The 24164-nt window shown below is 35.3% G+C and overlaps 1 protein-coding gene and 1 long non-coding RNA gene across 6 annotated transcripts in view; one reads left to right on the forward strand and one right to left on the reverse strand.

The window, feature by feature from the left end:
• LOC127976154 (uncharacterized) overlaps positions 1-24164 on the reverse strand; it is a 108059-nt gene that overhangs the window by 82690 nt on the left and 1205 nt on the right. For 3 of the 4 annotated variants that reach the window (XR_008157743.1, XR_008157742.1, XR_008157740.1), the window contains exon 2: positions 18191-18277. This is a non-coding gene — a long non-coding RNA (uncharacterized LOC127976154). Of the gene's footprint in view, positions 1-18190; positions 18278-23634; positions 23731-24164 lie in introns of those variants that run through there. The other variant, XR_008157741.1, reaches the window with a different exon arrangement.
• The window catches only part of LOC127976153 (runt-related transcription factor 2-like), a 62099-nt gene continuing 38764 nt past the window's right edge, over positions 830-24164 (forward strand). For both annotated transcript variants that reach the window (XM_052580364.1, XM_052580365.1), the window contains exons 1-2: positions 830-1338; positions 1454-1562. In XM_052580364.1, coding sequence (XP_052436324.1) covers positions 1505-1562 — 58 coding nt within the window. In that variant the 5' untranslated portion in view covers positions 830-1338; positions 1454-1504. The remainder of the gene's footprint in view (positions 1339-1453; positions 1563-24164) is intronic.

The following is a 24164-nucleotide window of genomic DNA, read 5'->3' on the forward strand; positions in this document are numbered from 1 at the left end:
TCTGAGTGACTGCTATGGTTTAATAAGTGGTTGCTAGGAAGTTCTGAGGGGTGTCTATGGTGCTCTAAGTGGTTGCTAGGCAGATTTGAGTGGTTGCTAGGGTGTTCTAAGTGGTTGTTGGGCTTTTTGATGTTCTCATTAGTTCCTAGGCTGTTCTGAGTGTTTTCTACACTGTTACACTGTACCTAGGTAGAGTTGAGTGGTTGCTAGGGTGTTCTAAGTGGTTGCTAGGCAGAGTTGAGTGGTTGTTAGGGTGTTCTAAGTGGTTGCTAGGTAGAGTTGAGTGGTCGCTAGGGTGTTTCTAAGTGGTTGTTGGGGTTTTCTTAATGGCTACTATGATGCTCTGGTCCTGAATAGTTTCTAGGCTGTTCTGAGTGGTCCCTAATCAGTCCTGAATGGTTGATAAGCTGCCCTAATGTTTTCCAGGATGTCTGTTCTGAGTGGTTGCTAGGCTGTTCTAAGGTGCATACTTCCTCCAAATCAAAAGAGTTGACTCTCAACTGATACTCTGCTCTGTGGCTCAGCCCCTCCTTTAACTTAAGTGGTGGTCTAAATACTAGGAAGTGTCACTTTGATTTTAAAGTCACATGAACACACACAAAATTCAACGCAGCACCTAACATGACCCCGAAACAGGAGAGAGAGAGAGAGAGAGAGAAAGAGAGAGAGAGAGAGAGAGAGAGAGAGAGAGAGCACATGTTTTTCCGCGCTTACACAAACACCTGAGGCGTGCGCTCTGACCGTGTGCCAAACTCCAAACCTGTGAGGCGCGCAAAGCAGACGGATGAATCACGGACCCTAATGTGCTCGTTAAACCCATCGAGAGCCAGACGTGATCCAAGAGCCAACACAGCGACTGTCATTTCTCAAAGAGCCGATTATGCATCTTACGTGGAGACACACCTGGAGCCTAAACGGCAGAGTTACTTAGATCAGGAATGAGACCGGGACACGGAGAGAGGCTGAGAAGGACAGAAGCGTAGCTGACGAAAATCCCAGCCCCTTCCTTTCGGACTGACAGGAGTTGAGGTTGCATCCCGCTGGATGTGAGTAGGAAACGCAGGACCACTGACAAGAGGGCTGAACCCTCTCGGCTGCTCTGATGTCACCGAACACATGACCCAGCCTCTCCAGTAACAGCCCATCAGGAGGGGAAAAAAAGTGTGTTTTAAAGCTTACACGTTTTTGGATTGCGAGAATGTCTCATTCCCCTCACAAACAACCACAGAACCACAAGTGCGGTGCACGAGATTTCCCCAAGACGACAGGAGGGAGCCACTGGGGCGTAAATGGTTAATCAGAGTGGGTCAACCCCAGTCACAGAGACCCAACAAGTCAGTAAGTAGGCTCTAACCACACTCATATATGCCGTTGATATCTGTGCCTCAACGCTCTGGGAAGCATGCGGCCGTACGTTTGCGTTCTGATGCCTTGATATGATTTGTGCTCCCAGTTTAGGACTTCAAGGGTCACCACGACCTCCAGAGGAGATCCACGTGTGGCTATGGCGTCTAACAGTCTTTTCAGCTCGGTGGCTCCGTGTCAGCAGAACTTTTTCTGGGGTGAGTGCTGTGAAAAATTATTTTCATTTCACTGCGGTTCAGCGGCGGGTCACACAGAAGTCGAGCGTGTCGATAAGCGACGGCGCACGCGCACGGTAAAAGTTTGGGTTTGCGTGCGTGCGTGCGAGATGCTGACTTGTTTGGTGTAAGCTGAAAACGCATATGCGGGACAAACAGAGAAAAACCCTCCTGGATGTATAAACATTCACTCCGCTTCGATTTACAGAGCTACATTAGAACAAGATGTGGAAAGCTTGCAATAGTGCAGGACTTGCACTGGTTAATTCTAATTGATAAATGGTTAACTAGAGAGCTTGTCTTTATTCTTATGAATGAAAAGCGCTTTAACAAACATGCACGCTTTTTATTTGCGTTCAGCTTAGTTTAGGCTTTTTCAAACATCCAAAAGGAAATTAAACTGAGCTTTTTAACAAAGTCTTTAGGTCTGACATCCGGGAGTGAAAATTGAGTCCGGCATTATGCAGCACACAAAAAAAGCCACATGTAAAACACAATCTATGCAAAACCTATTTGAATACCTCAGCTATTCAAAATATACTAACATGTAAAAGCCAAACAAATCTCCATCTTATCACACGGCACGTATGGAAATACAAATACAAAACACTGTTGACAGAGCGATCACAGACTGTACTTACAGTATTTTCCTCATCAAGTTTCTCATGCCGACATAATCAGAGGCCTTTCTAGACAAACGCATGGAGGCAGGATATTGAGTCGGAGCCAGACGGCGTGAGCTTCATGGTTTTGTCATCACTGTCGATGCACATCAAGGCGTTCGAGGTGGCGTCTCAAAAACCCGAGGCTGCAGAGGCGCGTTACACCTCACATGCCACGAAAGCATTAGAATAAACCACTTTATGCTATTATATTCTAATTCTAATTTAGGAAATGTATGCCTTCATTACACAACTTCAAAATAAGGAAACATCCATTTCAAGTGTCTTGCATTGATTTAAAGCACAAAGTGGCACTAGAAAGATGTTGTTCTAGCATCAAAATTGATGGCATTTAATTTCTTGATTCCCTATAAAGATAAAAAGCACAAACAAGCAAACATTCAAAACCTTTAATTTGTATTTTTATCTTAGTCTGGGATTTTTCAAACATGCAAAAGGAAATTAAATGCCAAATGAAAAGAGATTTTTAACAAAATGCACTGCAGAAGGGGACTATTGTTGAGGTCCGACATAACATCCTGTTGTTCTAGTGTTAAAACATTTCACTTATTGATTCCCAGTAAATTAAAAGCACTTTAACATGCAAACTCTTTAATTGTCCGCTTAGGTTAGGCTTTTTGAGACATGCAAAAGAAAAGAAAATGCCAACTGAAAAGAGATTATTAACAAAACGAAGGGGTCTAAAAAAATGATGAAAAATGTCAGATTTTAGCATCAACATTGAAAAACCATTCAATATCCATAACTATTTAAAAAAAAAAAAAAATCCTATTTATATATATATTTTTTTTTTACAGCACAGTCAAGGCTTTTCGAGCATGCAAAAGGAAATAAAATGCCAATTCAATGGAGATTTTTAACAAAATACCCTGAATAAGTGGTCTATAAAGATTTTTGATGTCCGCTATCACAGGCTTCTGTTTTAGCATCAAAAATAATTTCAGTTTTTGATTCTATATAAGCTAAGAAGCACTTAAATATGCGAACACTTCAGTTTTCCTCTTTATTTGCATTCATATTAGTTTATGCTTTTTAAAACATGCAAAATAAATAAAATGGCAATTGACTGGAGCTTTTTTACTGTAGAAATGGGTTTATACATTTTTGAGGTACTTAACAACTTAACCTACTAATCTAATTTCTTGATTCCCTGTAAGTTAATAATTCATAATTGCATAATATATTTGTATTGGAATGGGGTTCATAGTTAAACGGGGTTAACAGGGTTCAGGAAGAGAATAAACCCTCTTAACTTAAAGTGGGATACTCTAATAATGATGCTTGCACTAAGTGCTGGTCTAGACACTAGAACGCTGAAATGCATCCAACAGTGGTTATTTAGATTCACATTACCAGTCAAAACTCAACGCAGCTCTGAACGCGAGCCTGAAATATGAGAGTGCATTGCAGCAGCACAAACATCTTGTCTAATTTCCCCATTTACACAAACACAAACATTATTAATGACGCTCAGACTCCTTCAGGTGATGAACGGCCGTCACATGCAACACGTACAGATGTTAAACAATCCTTTGGCAAATCTCGAAGAGCGTCACTAATCAATTAGCAGCGTGTTGTTGGGCTCAGAGGTGACATGTGCTTCTCGTTTAGAGCCAGTGCTGATATCCTGGGCTGGATTGAGCGGCTTCATTCAGCTAATTGATAATCACATCTCTCGTTTACGCTAGAGAAACAACATTAATAGACAAAACGTGCCCTGGGTAACCAAACCTCGGAGAACGAGCAGTCAGAGACGTCCAGCTTATTCAAAAAAAGTTATTGAAATGCAATATCTATAGCCAGGCGTAGTACTTGTTTTTGAATTATTTTATAGTAAAAATCAGTCAAACTAATATTATGCATTGAGAGACAAATGAAATGCTATTTGCTTCTTAGCTGCATTGTTTTATATCATCAAAACTTAATTTGTGAAGGGAAAAAAAGTTTGCATTTATCTTGGCTTCAACATCAAGGACATCTACGCATTTTTATAACGTCGTATTGGCAGCAAAAATAATTTACGCCATGTGCGACACGTTAGAACCAAATCACTGCATCTCTCAGACATGTGCATTTCCTTAACGTGAGTTTGTCTCTAACATAAAGTGTGCGATAATCGGTCTCAAAATCTATAATTACCCGCTCACGACCGGACAGCTTCAAGAGACCAGAATCTATGATAAAGGACAGTGAGTCAGGAAAACGAGACATGAACAACAGAACAAGAAAAGGAAACAGAATTAGACAGATTACAGAGTGAATGGTAAGAAAACTGAGCTTTGATTCCTCAGAGGACGAGGTTGTAATGTGATACGAGACACACGGATGCAGAAGTTCATTTCTGCTGGAGCTGCTCAAAACAAACAGAGAAACCAGAGGAGAACAAATCTTAGCTGTGTTGGCTTCTTTACCTCAAAAGGTCCTGGTATTTTGTTTATGTTTTAGGATTTTCAACTTTGCAAAACATCATATTGTGCAATGAAAAATAAATATTTTAAATTCTGCACCATTTCTAAGAGTAAATCTGAACATCTGACTCTAGTTAAGCTTTAAAACATCCCAAATCATGCTGGAGAACTTGACTATCAGCTTGTGTTATATTGCATTTCTATGCAGTACTTAAGAAGCATTGCTTGGCTCTTTAAAAGAATGCATGATACAGTAGGGCATTATCTTAATACTACAAAAATGCATTTAAAAATAAATGACCTAAATTTCATTAGACTTCAAATGCAATCAAAACTCCATAATCAGCTAGACAGGACACCAAAGACGACCGATCATGCACCACACACCGTATCCAATGTGCTTCTCTACATGACAAAGAGGGGCATTGATGTCTCATACAAACTTGGAGGGAGCTTCTTAGAAAATAATCAAGCACTTAACCATGGAGGTCTCAGTCGGCCAAACATAACATTAAAAGTGGGAAACAATAAATAGTCGCATAACACGCAGAGACCCGACTTCTGTAACGTGGAAACCCAGTCAACAAACCATCAGAGTGGCCACAAACCATCTTTAAATCATAGCCAGCCAAGCCAGCGCCTCTGATATATCACCGTTTGAAGCAGTCGCTGATGGAAATTCACATGAAAATACAGAATTCATAGGCAGCGGATTGTGTACGAGGGACGGAGCCAATGGTTGATGTAAGTGTATTTAAAGAGGAGGATTACAGAGCTGGAATAAAGTCAAACAGCTTTGATAATGAATGGCCCCCTCAAACCACGAGCTGAGACCATCTCTGCGATGAAAAGTATAGAGATCTCTGATTTAGAGAACAGTACTTTACAGATATATATTTAAAGTGATAATAATAAATAAAACTGAGGTGAGCACTACTAAAAGTGCTTCTAATTTAACACAACTCTTTCTTTACAAGGTTTGTTCAGGTGCATTTAACACCAAGTGAAGAAAATGTATGGTGCATGTCTCTAAAAGTAAATGTCTTATAATAGCAATGCTTCAAAGGTTAAAAATACAACTTTCAATAGAGTAAGATCATGATTAAAACAAGTACACATCTGCCAATTGATTCAGAAAAATCGACCTAATTCAAAAACGCAAAGTTTTCATTCTCCATCAACAGATATTTGTTATCGTTTTAAGCATAAACACTTAAATTTTATTCAATCATTTCTTTCTCTAGTAAATGTATCTTGATTTAAGGATTTTTAGATATTTGCACTGGAAACGAAAAACTAAAATTTGGAGAAAGACATTAAACATTTAATTTTTTTGCAGTTGCACTTTATGAATTTAAGACTTTCTGCTCTGATTTAAGATCTTTTTAAGGCCTTCATTTGTGGACTGGCAAATAAAGCATGCTTTTTAACAGCCACAGCAACACTTTTTTAACTATTTACATCAAAAGATGAGCTGGCATGGACAAAACCTGATGATCCATATAATCCAGCACGATTTAAGACATTGTGTCCCCCCAAAAAATAAATGAATATGATCAACATCACTAATGTAACCATCAAGAAATAGCACCGAATCTTTCTTAAATATTTTTTATTTACACACATTTCAACATTTTCATGTCTAAATAATAAGCCAGTGGTTTCAGACTTTTAAATTTCCATTGTATATATATTTAGCCTGAATATATCTGCCGAATCCGCTTCTTGGCTTTCTTTGGCACAAGTTTAAGTTTGCGGTCAAGCAAAATTCGACTTTAGCAGGACTAACACACCGCTAATTCTGATGCATCACAGAATACCAATCAATAAAACCAAAGTGATATTAAACAACAACGACGTTCGCATCAGAAACACTAGCATGCTTGCAGACACACTGGCATATTTTGACGTTAAAGGCCTCCTAGGTTTCTTATTTGCTTTCCTGTCGCAGTTGGCAAAGACAGGACGAGTCCTGCTACAGAAAAACCACACCGTATAAATCCAAAGCAGCTTTTTCTTTCAAAAAGAAATATTGCTAAATTTATCAGGCAACTCATGCGACCCTGCAGTCAAAGCCTCAGGCGGTTTCAAGGGTCAATGTTCAGATAAGTTGGCGGTTTTGATTTTGCCGCAATGAAGTGATTCCAGCAACTGCATTTAACAAGGCTTTACCTGTTCCCCACAGCCGTATTGATTTAACCTCGACAGGAATGCAGACCTTTCTCAAGCCAGGACATCACTTTAAATATTTAGAATACGATACGCACAAGGGCTATAAGGAAAAGCAGAATGTAAAAATGCCCGGAATGAGACTCTGCATTAGACGCGCTGCATTGGCGTTCCTCCTCAGCCTTGGCTTCCTTTTCCAACTGTGTCTCCGCTGCTCACCGCAGGGGAAATGGACTGTTTTCAAACAGGCCCTTGTAATGCTTTATTTCCCCCTAAAAATGTACATTTTTGATATGTAAACAATAAGGGAAGAGCTGGGAGACAAACTGTCTCTGGCGCCGAAAAATGCTGGAAAAACACATATTGTGATTGCAGATTTAAATTCGAGTTAACTGATGTAAACACGTCCACAAAAGAGCAGAGAATTATTCAAACAACACTAATGCCACAGGAGAGCGCGATGGCGAAAAACAGGGCTGAAATGACGTCACATGCCTGCCAATCAACACACATCAGGGTTAATTACGAAAGCCGGCGTGTGAGTGTGAGCAGCGTGCAGAACGCACACAGAAATCCAAACATTAGCTTTAAAGGCCAAAATAGCCCTCTCTAACTGGCACGGTCATCTGACCACAGCAATCACCACGCACACACACCTGAGCGTATCGGATATCCGCTCGGGGAGCCACGCAGAGGTTTGATTCTATAGTATCCAGTTCTCGTCTTCGGTTACAAGTGTTTTGAAACCACAAAAGAAACACTTTGTCATCTCACAGATTTCCAAGGTCTTTAAGCCACATCCACTGCGCTTACAGATATTACTCAGGGTTTCTGCAGGTACATTTAAGATCTGTGTAAGACCAAGTAAAGACAATTCCAGGAACAAATTGAAGAGAACACAAAAATAGTCTCTTAAAGTTAATGTCTAGGGAGTAGACAGTATTTCTGTCATGTTTTCCAGTGCAAATGTTTAAATACTCTTAAATCAACATACATTTACTTGAAAGCTAAATTAATTAGCAAGTTTTGTTTTTTGTGATACTGATCAAAAAAACAAAAAACATTTACCAGCGGCCTCAGGAAAAAAAAAAAAAAAACAGCTTAATTCAAAAGGAAAACTAGGTTTCATTCCCCATTGACAGAGTTTGTTCTTGTTTTAAGCATAGATTTACTTAATTTTGAATTTGAAATTTTCGAGGAATTCACAGTTAATGTACCTTGATTTAACATTATTTACATATATGCATTAGAAAACAAAAACAATGCATGCAACAGTTAATGCCAATTAATGCACTTCTGATTTAAGCTTTGCACATTTTGGAAGATTGAACAAAAACTTTTTAAGACCTTCTGAAGACCTTAAGACTGTGTGGCACATCTTGAGAAGAATTGGGAATTCAACCATAAAATCTTGCAATGCTTCTAGGAAGGAAAGCCCAGAATTCCTGCCAATCCTTGGCCAATCCGTTGCATGTGAGTCTTGCTTTTTAAACTAAACATGGAACACTGGAATCTCTGGACCCTCAAAATATACAAAGTATCTTATTTTCTCATTAAACTTCATTACTTATAATCTGTAGAAAATAAGAACACGCAGACCAGAACATAATCACCATGTGTCATCAGAACTAAATCATTCATGTGGGTTAATCAAGTACTTCTCAAATGGTTTGGCTTCAGGACCCAGATTTTACATTGGAAACCAAGCACTGACGACAACAGTTCATCCCACAAAAATCAAAGACAAATGTTATTAATATTAATTCTGGCTCCATGTGCCTTTATTTATCGCTGAATTCTGAAATGACCATTTTGTAAATGCATAAAAGCGGAAATGATTTACATTTTAATAATGTTCTATAGTATCAGCATACAAAAAGGTAGAGCTAAATCAAAATAAGCCAATTTGTGCACACTTATATGGTTAGCTGCATTCGATTATTTGCATTCCACACTGTTTTTTTCGCACAGACAGGTCTGAGATCCACCAATTTAATGGATGCATGCAGCGTAAATGAAATCAATCGATTATCAATGTGCTACAAATGGGCCAAGAGTGATTTTGGGAGAAGCTGAGACACCAAACGGGAGGCAGGTTAAAGCTCAGAGGAGAAAAACAGTCATTAAGAATTAACCCCACAACCGAGCGTGTTGTCAACAACACTGTTTTTCTGATTGGAACGGCTGTTGACTCATCCTCTGACGGCATTCGGCAGGGTGCTATAGTTTCTCAACTAGACATCACGGCTCCTGTTTCATTGTCTCGTGTGTGCACTGCGAGCACAAAACTACTTGTAAAGGTGTTTCGGTATATCACTGAATCCTTTGGGGAAATAACAGCCACTCAGTGGAGTATAAAGGCCAGGCCTTATGTAAAATTAATCAGAAAGACTCCCTCACCGAGGTTGACACTGTCTATTAAAACGTTCCTCCTCACTGTTAAATATGCATTAGACGTCCAAAGGCGAATCTCCAAAGAAGTTGTTTTCCACTGAAAAATGAGGAGTAACGCTGGAGTTTGATACTCTTGTTTGAAAGAGCTTTCCGTGGACTTCAGAGTGTGTTTTGCTGACAAAGACAACAACAGACGTTCTCACAGCTTCTTATTAATAAACATGATCGCAAATGCGCTACAATTAATGCGAGAGGAAGCGTGTAAATGCACGAACAATTCTCGGATAAGATAATTTGAAGGTGCTTAAATATTGATGGGCGTCGAGTGAAGAGTTTCTCCGTTTATATCAAAACAAGCTTGGAGTCTCGTCCTAGTTCGAATGCATCGTCAATCAATTCAAAAGTTATTTATATCGAAAGCATGCAGATCAACAATGTATGCTTTTAATAAGAAGGTTCTCTGATTTTTGTTTTGTGCACATCAAGCCATCGATCATTACCGCTCGAGCAGTCCAGCATTCATAAAAACCTCAAGCGAGAAGAACACAGAGCATCTATAGCACCTACTTTTTCTGTTTCGACTTCAAAACGCCAGCTTCATACATTCAGGAATCTCTCTATTGTTCCGAGCCTTTTCCCAGAAGTATTGCGAGATGCAATGGGCGAGACTGCAGTTGGCTTACTGGCATTGTTTGGTAGAGAGTTCATTATGAAGTAAATAGAGGCTTCCAGAGCATATTGTTCTTTAATTTACTGCTGTCAGCTGCTAGGAAGGACACAAAGAACGTTAAAAATATGCACCATCAGGCCAAGGAGTCAAATATAATCATTCTTGTTTGTTGATATTGCCTTCATGTTACAGACACTATTAAAACTGAAGAATCAGAACGAATTCACTGATTCTGTTCCAAAACATAGCGAGTTTAAGACATCATAGAAAGGCACGGATGCCTGTTTATTGTTTTTCTCTATAAAGGAAAGATGCAATGTTGCCTTAATTTGGCAAAAAAAAAAATTTATATATATATATATATATATTTTTTTTTTTTTCCTGCTAATTTAAATGAAAAGTTTTCTATTTAAATATATTTTACATTTTAATTTATTCATTTGATTTTTAATTAAAATTTGAAAAAGCATTTACTTTAAATATATAACCTCTTGTAACATTTTAAATGTTTTTACTCATTTTTGTTCAATTTAATGCATCGTTGCTGAGAAACAAAAATGTTAAAACCATTTAAAAAAAAATTTGAAAGGTAGAGAATACTTTAATTCGTTCAAAACCCAAATGTTTTAACAAATTGTCCAATTGAATGAAAACAATTATTTTCCTAAATATTTGTGTGCCCTGTTTTTAACTCTTAGAGTATCATGCCATTAGCTTAGCAACATGTTAATGCCAGACTTCTAGTGTGCTTTCTTCGATACCGAAATACACTAGAGTTGCTTAAATCACTCGCTTAAAATATTTCGTCTCAGTTAGAATGCTGCCTTAGAATATAGGCTCAGAAATAGCCTATGCGATGGCATAAGTACAGTAACTGCAGACATTTCCTGTAAAAAATGACAGAAAAATGACAGCAAAAGCCATCTCTATTTGACTACATGGTCATTCCACGTCCAGTACGATCAGATCAGAACTGCAACAGTTAAAGCGTCTTTCAGAAAGAGGCTCTGTGCAGAAACACTAGAGTTAAACTGTGGTAAACAAATACTCAATAGTGATGAGAGGTTCTTTTCAGTCCCCAAATTACAGTCTGGTTAACCAGAGAGTCTGTGTGCCAGCTCATTACTGATGTTTGCTTCCAATGCGACTCGTCTCCATCCAAGTTTACGAAAACATTCGAGGGGCCTTGAAAGCAAAGGGGGTTTTATACAGGCTGCAGCCCAGGAGACAGAAGCCCGAATTAGACCAATGCCTACAGGTTGCTAGTCAACGGCCCTTGGTTTCACCCAGGTCCTGTAGTGGATCGCTGTAAATGTGGTTAGACGTCTGAAAGCATTGCCTGGGAATGCCACTCGACGCTTCCCGACAACTCTGAATCTTAATGCCGTATTTAATTACAGTAAGTGGCTGACATTCACCTAATTGTTGGGAGTAAATTAAAGTGCTACATTCACTCAGTCTCATTACGCTCCCACAAAGACACATAAATGGCTTTTCCATCAGCAACTTTTTCCTGAATATAAAATATGATCGTGTTTTGCTCCCAGATATTATATGACCCTTTCAGGGAAGATTTATTTCACAATGGCTCTTAAATAAATGAAAGAACACTGTGGGAAAAAAATCCTGCTTCAAACTCAGAGAGAAAGTCAGCGATGTTAGATTCAGCTCATCTCATGGTACACATGGTAATAGTATGGTACTTTGGAAGTATTTCAGTGTATTAAGTATCTAAAAAAAAAATTAAGAAACTTCAGAGAATACCAAAGCATTAGCATGGTCCATGTTTTAAAAATATGGCATTTATACCTCTATTCATACCTTTAAACAATCTGCTATACACACTACTATTCAAAAGTTTTTTAATTCTTCTGTGTTTTAGTCTCTTATTGTCAACATTAAAATTGTGAAATATTATTCCAATTCTAAAAAGCTGTTTTACATGTTAATATCTGATAAAATGAAATTTATTTATAAGATGCAATTCTGAATTTTCTGTAAGTGACAGCAGCTTGTGGCAAAAAAGCAATGACACAGCCCGTCATAATAAAGGGACTGACATTACAAACAGCTCATGGCGTAGATGTCGTATGATTCTCTGCTCACGGCCACTAATTACAGATAGTAAGACAAAAACACAAAATACGTCACGTTTAATTAGCAATACGTCTTTTAAAAAACAGTGTATGGGCATGCAATTGGTTTTAGAAGGTATTAAAAATCGCACTTATGCATTTACGTCATTAGTTCTACGTTGTTTTTGTCAAATTGATGGCTGTTAAACGACAGTCGGGAAATTTCTGTCAGTGCAGCCCAAGCAGTATAAAAGCCACCGTTTGCCTTTTCCAAATTTCAACAATGCATTTCAGATCTAGGAGGTTTAGTGTTCTTGAAACTGCAGCATGAAAGAAAAACCAGGCAGGACTTGCAAGCCACAAAAATGCTGGTGTGGGAACAGTAGTACTAACACCGTGCCGCAAATAATTGCGGGAAAATAAAATAGGTGACGACTTCAGGTATTTGCCAACATGCTAAAAGCGAGTGAAATTTCTGATGCCACAATTTTTAAATCACTTCAGCAGAAGAATGTGATGCAGTCTTCAGTGATGAACCCTGGAGTTCACAGAGGACTGGCTTCGATCAGGTTACAACCACAGGCCATGATAATACACTTGAAGTGTGCAGCGGTTAAAGCGAAGCCGTGATAAAACACACATTCAATATGAGCTCAGACTGAAGCATCGCGGTGGCGATAGACAAATCAGTCCCGAATCAAACCCGCCAGTTGATTGGTTTTTCGCTTCTTTGTTTAAATTTGCCGTTTGTGTTTATTTATTCGATTGAAGCTGACAGTGAATTAGCATTTGACGGCGATGGATCGCAGCGCACAAAGTAAACATGCTATAAATAAAGCGTATCTCTAAATATCCAGTGGGAAATAACGAAGGGTGCGACTTCATCCAATGGAATACGATTGTTTAATATTATTTTTTCCCCCACCCACGCTTTATAATAAACATAATAATGAAGTTTTAGTCTACTTTTCAGATCCTAGCTCTGGTGTTCGGTGTCTAGTCCTTTCTCGTTTTCTGGCTACAAAACCATCCATCATTACAGACACTGCTTACATTAGTGAAGTACAATAAATGTGTTTTAATCAACCGGGGGCTTTGAGAGAGGAAGATATCTAATCTGTGGCCATATTAAACCGTTTGTATTATCTTTAGCACCTTATGCATGTATCATGGAAACCCCTGGACAAAGTTAGCACTCTTTCCAACACGACTGAACGATTGGAAGCGTATTAAAAAATGTATTTCATCATAATACGCTTCAGACCACATGTAGAAGTGTTTTGCTGTCAAACAGTAAATTAGCAACATGTCAGTGCACTGAAAACACCTCTGTGGTCACGATTGTTTTTGTAAGGAGATGCTTTCACAAAAACAATCCCAGCGAAGGTGTAATTTAGCGCACACCGCTGCAGACATCACCTTTACCTGACCACACTGTAATCATGGTCATGTTGTCATTTCAAAAAGATCTGCTCATGAAAAGACAGAGGATGACAAAACAATAGTTAAATGTGTTCTTAACAGACCGTCAAGGAAAGCATTGGCAAAGTTATTTCAACTACAATATTATTCATATTTTGTTTTTAACACTTCCAAAATCAAAAGCTTTGCCAAATAATGATGCACTTTTTATGTTATTTTCATATGTTCGTTCAAATTTGCATGATGTGCACACACTTTTTAAATAAATAAATAAAAATAAAAGATTTCTGTCAAGCTTAAACCAAGGAATTTTGGAGTTCTACAAAAAAAAAGTTTGTCTACTTGAACGTTTGTGTTTAATTCAATGTATTTTCCACCATTCCTTTGCAATTTATTATGAAACTAACTAGGAATTTCTGAGTCAAAACTTTTTTTTTTTTCAGTATTGACAAACCATCGAGAAATGCATTGGTTAGGCCAATTATCTTAAGGTATAGTTTGCAATTTTAACCCTTCCAAAATCAAATGCTTTGCCAACTGAATAATGCAGTTTTTCTCTTATTTGTTCATTTAAAATTGCAATTAATTTGCAAAATGTGCAACCTCATATTGCTCTTCATAACTAATGAGAATGCAATTTTCTACATTATAGTAATAATACAATACGCAATGAAAATGTGCTTAATTGTCATTAGGTGACAGACTGTGAAGGAATGTATTGGCAAGGCTAATTAATTAATCACAAATACCATCTTATGAAAGAATAGAGATGTTAATTACTCAAGTTTGCATTAGAAAAATTAAGAGATACTTTGCTATTTTAGCACATACAAAATAGAAACCAAATCAAACTTTTTTGTAGTTAATTTAAATTTGCAAGCCCCACATTGGTCTGCAACTTTAGGCTAATTTTAATAGGATAGATACAATTTCTCATTTTCATTTAATTTAACTTGATAGTAATAAAATAACTAGTTAAAACTGAAATAAATAATAATATGAAGAAAATAAGATGCTTAATTGCCATAAAAGTGACAGACTGTCAAGTAAAGCATAGGCAAGGCCAATTAATCCACAATATTATCTTGTGAGAGCACAAAAATAAAGTCATATTTTGCTTACAATAATGCACTTTTTCCTCCGTTTTTAGATGTTTGTTTAAAATGCTAATGCTTCAAGTAAATTTGAGCACAATAATGCCAGCCTTATCTGCTCTTTAGACATCAGGGTCTGCCACTATTAAAAACGACTCCGTTAAGATGAAAAAGCAGAAAAATGCCTCGGGAGAGAAGTATTTAGTTGATTAAGAAAGTTAAACGGTAGCCTCGTTTTAATTTTAAGAGGCACACACTACGCTTCTAATGCTCCTCTCATTGAACCACAAAACTTCCTACCATTTATAAGTACAAGTGATCTCAATTAGAGACCTCCGTGAAGGCACGGGGCGGCAGAGGAAACTGTCTTTACATTTTCCTCCCTCTCTTTTCCAGACGGCCGGCGTGCCCAGAGCAGACAGCGTCAGAAACAGAGTCTGTTTTACAGTATGCATTCACAGACGCCCGACTGACTTTATCCCTGCTTTTTCACACTTCAATTTCAGCTGCAAATCACTAAAGCACATCACAACCGTGCAGTGTGACACAGATGAATGCAACAGATTGTTAGAAGCTGGAATATAATATCTCCATATCATCACTCGGTGCAGCGTCTGCCAGAGGAAGAAGAAAAAATCTTTGCAATTGGAGGCCATTTAGTCTCCATCAAAAATGCCTTTGAATGCAAGCTATAATTAAATGTCTTTCGAAAATATAAGACTGCAATCCGGAGCCCTTTGTGGAGTCACAGGGTCGTGTGATTTTCTTTTTCAACCAAATAAAGTATAAAATGACAGAAGTGTGTGCAGTTGAGAAACTCAACAGACATGGAGCATTTCAGATTTAAGGCTTGAAACAACAACAACAACAACAAAATGAATCGGCTGACGGATATAAGAGACGTCTCATTATTTTAGGCTGCTGTTCAGGCCAAGTAAGCTGTTAAAAACAAGAGATATTTCTTCTTCTCATCTTGGCTGGGATGATTGCATTTACGTTTGTGCAAGAAAAGCACCTAAAATTATTAAAAACTGAAAACTGTCAAGAAAAGAAAGCAAAATCAAAAGACTAAAAAAATGCAATTATATTTTGCATGACCATAATAAATTTTGTTTTTAATGCAATAATATTTTCATGACGATTAGGCACATTCTGGAAATTTTACAAATTGTATAATAACTTAAATACAGTATAAATACAGTATTTACTGAACATATTATACGCAGATTTTATTAATACATTTTATTATATTTATTATGTAAAAAATATATATATATATATATTTTATAAAATAATTGTGGACTAGTATTATTATAGTAAAAGTTATATAAAACATTAAATTAAATACAGTTAGTAGCTAGTTTCCAAGCCAATGTTTCAAATTTTTATTAAGATTAACTAAATGAGACTAAATTAACTGAAAATAAAACAATACTACAATTTATAGACATATTTTAAAAAATAATAATAATTACAATAAAATTACAAAAATTTAAATGAAACCAAAATATAAAAATAAAAACTAATTTAAAATATTAATAAAAACTATAATAATATCTCAATGATATGTGTGCATTATAATAATGATAATGCAATTTTCTACATTATAGTAATAGGAATATTAGCGATGAAAATAGTCATACAAAGTATTGTCACAATGCAAAACAAATAAAATAAAATAAAAATAAAATAACCTTTTTATTTTTTCATGCAAAACATGAGTGCATAAACCTTCTGTTGACCAGCTATTGTCTTCGTTTTTGACTAGAGGAGCGACCTTTATTCCTCCATTTCTACCGGCTGAACAAAAAGGGGTGGCTTTTTTATTATTCTACAAAAGCTGGAGTGTATTTCAGTATCATCGCTCCATATGAAGTAAACACGCAGGAAAACTGTGTTGTTGTGATTTGCATGAGTCTGAAGGTCTCCTCAGGTGGGATTCAAAGCAGAACGACAGGATGAATTTCACTGTGGCTTTCCTAAAGAACATCTCTCACTAGGTCAAACCGCAAACGCTCAGTTGGAGGGAAGTCAATGGTTCGGCATGTAAATGTTCTTTATGACTCCTTTGTGCTTTCGGTGAAGCAGTTTTGTAGACCTGGACGCTCGCTTTATAGATTGAGCTTAATATTTTTCATTCCAAGATCAACTACACTTAACGTTTTTGAAGTAAAAACAGGGTTTCTGATGAAAATACGGTCGTGTGCCGAAGTACATCAACAGAACCGCAATCACTGACACGCTTTCCAGTGTGCAATCCCTCCTTGTTTCTGACGAATGAAATAATAAGCATTAATTGCTACTTTAGTAAACTATAAAGTGGTCTTCTGCTGATGATGGCAAATCCAGACCTGCATCGCTACAGAAAATGATTTATGTTGCATAAAGGTTCTGCGATAACTTGAGTAGGGCTCTATAAAATCCTTTCTACCCCGAAATTATCTTTTTTCTGCATTCCACTTTTTCTGTTCCATTCTTGCACTACATTTTAATGGTTAAAATAAAATTTTTGTATTCAAAACATGTATTCATATAATAATAAAATAAATAAAAAAAATTAATCAAAATCATCTTTTTTTTTTTTTTTTTTACATTTTTGAGGCCAATGGAGTATGTTCATTTCATTTTATTTTATTTTTTATTTTCATTTTATTTATTTATTTGATTTACTTTTTTAATTTTTCCCACATTCCATTTTTTTTCAGATTCCTTTTTTTCTGGACTATATTTTAAATTTTAAATACATTTTTTGTAACCAAAAAGGAAGTCTTACTAAATTAAATGAAAGTTTGAACAAAAATGAAATTTCATTTAACTTTTCTCATACTCTAAATTTTAAATTTAATTAAATTAAATTTTACTGGATTCCATTTTAATATTTTAATTAGATTTTAATACTCAAAAAGCATGTCTAATCAACTGAAGCTTTAAATATTTCAGTAATAAATTACTTTACAATAATAGGGCAATAGTAACTTTTTATTCACAATAATATTTTTTCTCAAATTCTGCGCTGTACGTTCGACTTTTCAGGATTGTTGATTTAATACAAATTCATTATCAAAAGCATTGGTAATCAAAATGTGTAATTGTAAAATTTAAAAAACCCTTTTATTTTATTTTCAGGTTTACAGTTAAAATTAAAACAATTTTAAACTGTTTAAAATTAGGTGACATCCTTAAAGTTGTAATAATAATCATTACTATTACTTTGAGAAGTACATTCGGTACAACTGCAATGTATTTCTGTCACAATTTCTTCAAGTTAAGCCAAACTCTTATTTTGACGGGTTGCTAGGAAGTTTCTGTGGGTATAAAATACTATATTTTCGCCCAACTGAAACACACAGAACAGGCAGACCTCATATTTTAATAGACATTTTGCAGTTTAATATTCAGACAATTGTCTATATCGCATTTTGATTAAGTGTGTAGCCGCAATTCCATCCGCGTCTCCACATTGTAGAAATGAAACAGCAATACTAGAGACACATGTGTGTTAATGTATGGAAGGTCAGTTGTTCCATCTAGACCAATTCTTACCATGTTCTATGTAAATAACAGATGAATATGCTAATGAGTCATTACCATATTAGGTTATTAGCATCAAAGCACCTCCATATTTCTAGCTGTGAGTGCTGGAACACATTAAAGTTTTCTCAATGACTTTAAGACAGGAAAACTCGTGCACTTACATCATGCTCTGGAGCTCAGGGATGAAGCTTGTGGTCTTTTCCGGATGTGCGTCCGGCTGCCATTGGGCTCGGAGTGCTGTTGCTCATCTGAAACACACACAACACACACTCAAAGCCTGAGCAATTAGAAAGCCACTTCACACACAAAACGCTTCCTGATGCGTCCAGCGACAGGACGGGAAACACGCCACATGTTCAGATCCGGACACGTTCAACCCGGGATCAATGACAAACGCTGCTCAGAGAGGGAGAGAGAGACAGATCTGCATTTTTTTAGCATGTGAGACTAAACTATTTTAATGAACAAAGCAAGGCTGGGTCAACTACTGTAAGCAATGATTGATAAATGATCTTTTAGTTCAAAGAGAACAGCGGACGTGTTTAAAGTCTGTTTTGGTCTAATGTTTACAAACGTTTGATCTTAAAAGCACATACATTTTAACATTTTAGCACTAAATCTGAAATATATATTGATTATAAATTGAAAAACAAAACACACAAATGACTTGCAAAAAAAAAAGGGTTTAATTATATTTACACATAGGGGTCAATATATAAAATTATTAGGCTAGAAAATTCTTATTTTATTATTATTATTATTATTATTTTTTTTTTACTTAAACCTTTATCATGACATGTTTAATATATATATATAAATATAATATAATATATAATAATTTAATAATAATAACAAAAATAAATATTAAATGTAATAAATATTGTAATATTTCTGTTAATTTTCAGTATGAATAAAGTATACAATTTATACTCATAATTCAATATATATAATAAATATAACAAAATATAATAAATATTTTAATAGCACAAAAACTGTATGAAGCATAAACAAATAAATAAACATTTTAAGTATTGGATATTACTATTACTTTAGAATAATATAATATAATATAATATAATATAATATAATATAATATAATATAATATAATATAATATAATGTCATTTTAAAAAATATATACAAATATTTACACTTTGTGTTCATTTTCAGTGTGAACTTAGTAAATGACTTATTCACACCCAAAAAAAGAAAAAGAAAAAAAGAAAAACATTATTTTTTGATAATTATATCTGAAAACCATATTGTGCTCCATGCACAGATCAAGATGTTTGCAGAAACTTGGAAGCCTGGTTGATTAATCAGCTGATACATTTGCATTATGAGACGCAACATATCTATCTTTCAGATATTAGTTTATTATTATTTGCTCGTTATGAGTATCTGACTTATTCTGAATTATCGTAGCACATCTTCGAGCAGTTAACATTCATCACACAGCTATCTGCACAGTTTCCAGTTAAACTTCCTCCAATGCAAAGAAAACTAATTAACAGGATGCTGACTCAATCCCAGAGACGCAGCTTGTCAAATTCAAATGTGTGCAGAGATTTCCATTTGGACTCACGGCAGGTGAATCGTCACGGACCACCAGCTTTATTTGAACAAACCCTTGGTCTGTTTGAACCTGAAGCTGACTCAGAAACCACAGCCTTCCTCCAGCATCAGACTATCAAATCTCACGTAGATGAGACGTAATCCCTATCAGTGCTGAAGTCTGACACACTTCTGTGCACTGATCACAGAACAGTTCATCTGCCAGAATTACACTGAAGCCTTTATTCACAGATAGACCTCCCTTAAATCTCATTCATCCTCACATCCAATTAAACCAAAATCACTGTCAAACCAGAGTTACACCAGTTTGAATATGAAGAATGACAAATCAAAGCTGTGTACAATTTGCACTTTTAATAAAATAATAATAATAAGCAGGGCTCCACAATTAATCGTTCAAAATCCATTTATGCTATTCTGTGTGCTAAAGACATAAAGTAAAGATATATATATATATATATATATATACATTTAAAGAAATCAATCAGATATATAGTTGCAATTTGAGGCTTAAAACTACAGAAAAGCACTAAAAGTTTTTCAGTTAGTGTTTTCAGCTTCTTTTCATATAAAAAATATGATGCATGCAATTGCAACAAACAATGGTATAAACATCATTCCAATTGTGATAATCGTAATTAATAAACGCAATTACAATTTCAAGCGAATAATCCACAATTATGCTTTTTGTCATAATCGTGCAGCCCTAAAAATAAGGTTAACTAAATATTCACACTTGTCGGTATGAACTGAGTATACAACATAATTCACAACAAAGATAATAAATGTTTTAAAATAAATTTCCAGTTACTGATTACAGTTTACACATAGACAAAATATCTAAAAATATAAAATGTGACAATTATTTAAAACAAATACATAATAATATCATTTAATATCATAATAAACATTTATACTTTGATATAATTTTAGTATACAACTTACGCATAATTTTCTGTATAAATTTCACATAAAAATTACTCAATTCACACAAAAAAAATATTTTAAAATATTTTATTTTGTGAATTTCCAGTGTTAATTGGTTATACAGGTTACACATTATACACAACATATCTAAAACTATAAATATGATATTATTATTTAAAACAATATTATAATAGTAACATAAAATATTTCAACTTTTTCGGTATAAATTAAGTATACCTAATGAAAATAAAATACAAATTTAACTCATGAATAACAAAAATCAACAATACAGAGTATATCAAATATCTATAAAATATGTGGCATTACTATCTAAAATAATAATATAATGATAATAATAATTTAAATATATACATATATGCCTTTCAGTATAAATTAAATTAAGTAACAAAATAATTAATATATATATATATATATATATATATACACACACACACATATATATACATATATATATATATATATATATATATATATGTGTGTGTGCGTGTGTGTGTGTGTGTGTGTTTTTCAGTATAAATTACCAATAATAATAATAATAATACCAAATATTTGTAGCATATCGCTCTTGAATCTGAACAAAGCTCCCGATTGAATAGTGAGAGTGAGATTTCAGAGCCAGGCAACAGAAAGATGTTTAGTTTAGTCGTAAGGCTTCAGAAGACTCAAAATACAGCACAAATCATACAGACTACCTTTAATCATTTTGGAGTTTGACATGATACGTCCCGAATTTCTTATTCCGCGTCCCACAAGAATAACAACAGCATTCGGGTTTGGAAGGACATGAAGGTGAATAAACGAAGGCCGAATTGTCATTTTTCAGCGAAGCTCTCCTTTAATCAGAGCCAATATAAATCTTAATTCTGTCTCAGAGCGACATGAAACTGAAGTGTCACCAAAGCAAAAAGCAGAGCTCTTTTCTTCAATAAACACATCGCGGCGTAAAATGTCCTTCTGTTTTCGCCCCCTCTGTTGGATGAAAGATAAAGCTTTAGCTTTGACTGCTGAAGGCAGATGGTCGCCATACTGGGCAAAACGAATTCAGATGTGGCAAATGAATCAAGATTACTTCAACATGCAGAAGGCTTTGAGAGAACAGAAAAGGGAGCCTTTCTATTTATTGCATTTTCCTCTGTGTAATTAAATAGTCAGGACTTTTATGTAGCTTCCACGTCTTTTCTGTCGTTTCTACAGACGCCTAGTTAATTCACTCATTTAGTCGCGGGCACGAGATTTGTGTCTTCTGCGATTCTGCCAAAAAGCAGTAGTCCTAGAGTGTAAATGTGGATGAATCTCGGCGACCTAAAATTTTACTACAGCCCACAAATATCAGCATTCAAAGACCTCCAACATATTTATTTCTTCTTCATCCAAGACATCCAACTCCAACCTTCCGCCACATGCTGTTTCAATATACATTCGACTATATTTTTCATTAATTACAATTACCCCAACTCAGCTGTCTCATAAATTTACAGACCATCATCATAACTGGGGGAAAATCAGAAACATATCTGGCGCACGCAGTCACCGAAGAAGGAAATGTAACTTAATAGCGTGTCTTTCTCGAGGCCCTAATGAAGTGGCAAATGCGATTCAGAGCCATTGGATGTTTTATTTCCCTCCTACATCCTCGCCACACACGTCTGCAAAAGACATGCAATCCTGCGAAATCCATTTCTCTCACACCGAAATGTGTAGATTAAAGGCTCTCGGACGAGTACTTGGACAGGAAGAAGGAGGAGAAATGGCTCACACGTTCAAATCTCCATCATCTGTGTGCGTGTGTGTTACTATTAGGGATTTTCACTGTTACTATTTATATTTATTTAACTAATATATATATATATATATATATATATATATATATATATATATATATATATATTAGTTAATACCTTAAAAACATTGACAGACAGTTGACAGACTTGAGTTCGTAAAAAACTTGTAAAAGATTTTTTATAAAAACTTTTCCCAGTTTAGTTATTTCTTCCAGTTTCATAGTTTAAATAGTGAATTGCATGCACTAAAAAAAGCTGAAAGAATGTACTTTCTGTACTTGTTTTGCACTATGTGTGTTCATTTAATAAAGAGCTGGAAGGGATCACTTAGGCTAGATTTTTATTTTTATTTTTTATGCAAATGCAAATGCAAAAATATTGAGATATATATTGAATATCGTAAAAATCTTGACAATATTGAGATATAATTTATATTTATATATATATATATATATATATATATATATATATATATATATATATATATATAGACAGAACTAGTGTGTTTGTGTGTGTGTGAGAGTGAATGTCTGTCTCTGTCTGTGTGTGTGTGTCTCTGTGTGTGTGAGTGTGTGTTAGAGAGAGAGAGAGAGAGAGAGAGAGAGAGAGAGAGAGTGTGTATGTGTGTGTGTGTGTGTGTGTGTATGTGTGTGTGTGTGTGTGTGTGTGTGTGTGTGTGAAGTTTCCACAGAGTCAGACTTCACTTGAGTGCTGAAATCACTCTTCCTAGTCTTTCAAACAGCCAAGGTTTAACCAACAATACACATGAGGGAAAGTCAGGCTAGACACAAGAACGGGGATGTGATTTTTTCCTACTTGTTTTTTTTCTAGAACATAACACAGAATTGACTGTGAAGAAGGAATAAAGCATGAAACCTCAGCTAATACAGGCACACGGGACTTTAGAATAGGAAACTGCGATTTTTCCATCTAATAGTTATTTAGCCCAATCAATTTTCATACTTAATAAGCATTTTCGCTGAAAGCTTGCTCATTTTGTCTTAGCATGCTGTTATGACGTAATGAGCTGTCATAAAGCTATTTACTAAAACTAACAACTTCTTTTCAGAGAAACCAAACAGCTTAAAGTATTTTAAATAACATGTTTCAACATTATAAAAGGTATAATGATGGTTGTAAAACTGTTTATTGGACACTTTTTGAAATATAAACATAAACATTGACTCGAACCGAACAAACAGAACCTTTCGAGCGTCGCTTTCGCTTGACTTTCCACCTAAATAAACAAAAGACCCGAACTGAGTTTTAACCTCACACGTTTAAGTGACTGAACATTTTTACCTTAGGTTATGAATTACTCAATCTTGCTCTTTCAAACCGCAAGGTACTTGTCTCTGATGTAAACACACCGGTCAGCGCGTGTTAATTTGACGTCACACGGCTCTCTAAGGGATTATGGGTAATGGAGTTTTTAAAGGTTCGCTGCTGTAGTTCTGCGTTTTAATAAAAGACAAATTTAAACGTAAAAGAGCGCCACCAAAAGATCTTTTCAGATTAATACGCCTAAAAAACATATGAAAAAAATAATAATTATATGAAACATGAATAGCCTCAACAATATTAACATAACGTAGTTTAACTGCGTAGTAGTACATAAAAAAAAACACTAGAAAATATTAATGACTTTATTATTTTGTATTTTATTATTAATAATAGGCTAGTAATATTGTTTTTATTTTTAAGTGTTATTGCCTGAACTTCTATGGTATTCATTTTTCCTTTTTTTTCTTTGCATAGCCTATCAAAATAAAAAATAACGAACCCAAAAATATGCTATATATACATATTAAATTTGAACAAAGGGCCGTTAA

The sequence above is a fragment of the Carassius gibelio genome, chromosome B17 (assembly GCF_023724105.1).
Source record: "Carassius gibelio isolate Cgi1373 ecotype wild population from Czech Republic chromosome B17, carGib1.2-hapl.c, whole genome shotgun sequence".
Taxonomy (NCBI): Eukaryota; Metazoa; Chordata; class Actinopteri; order Cypriniformes; family Cyprinidae; genus Carassius; species Carassius gibelio.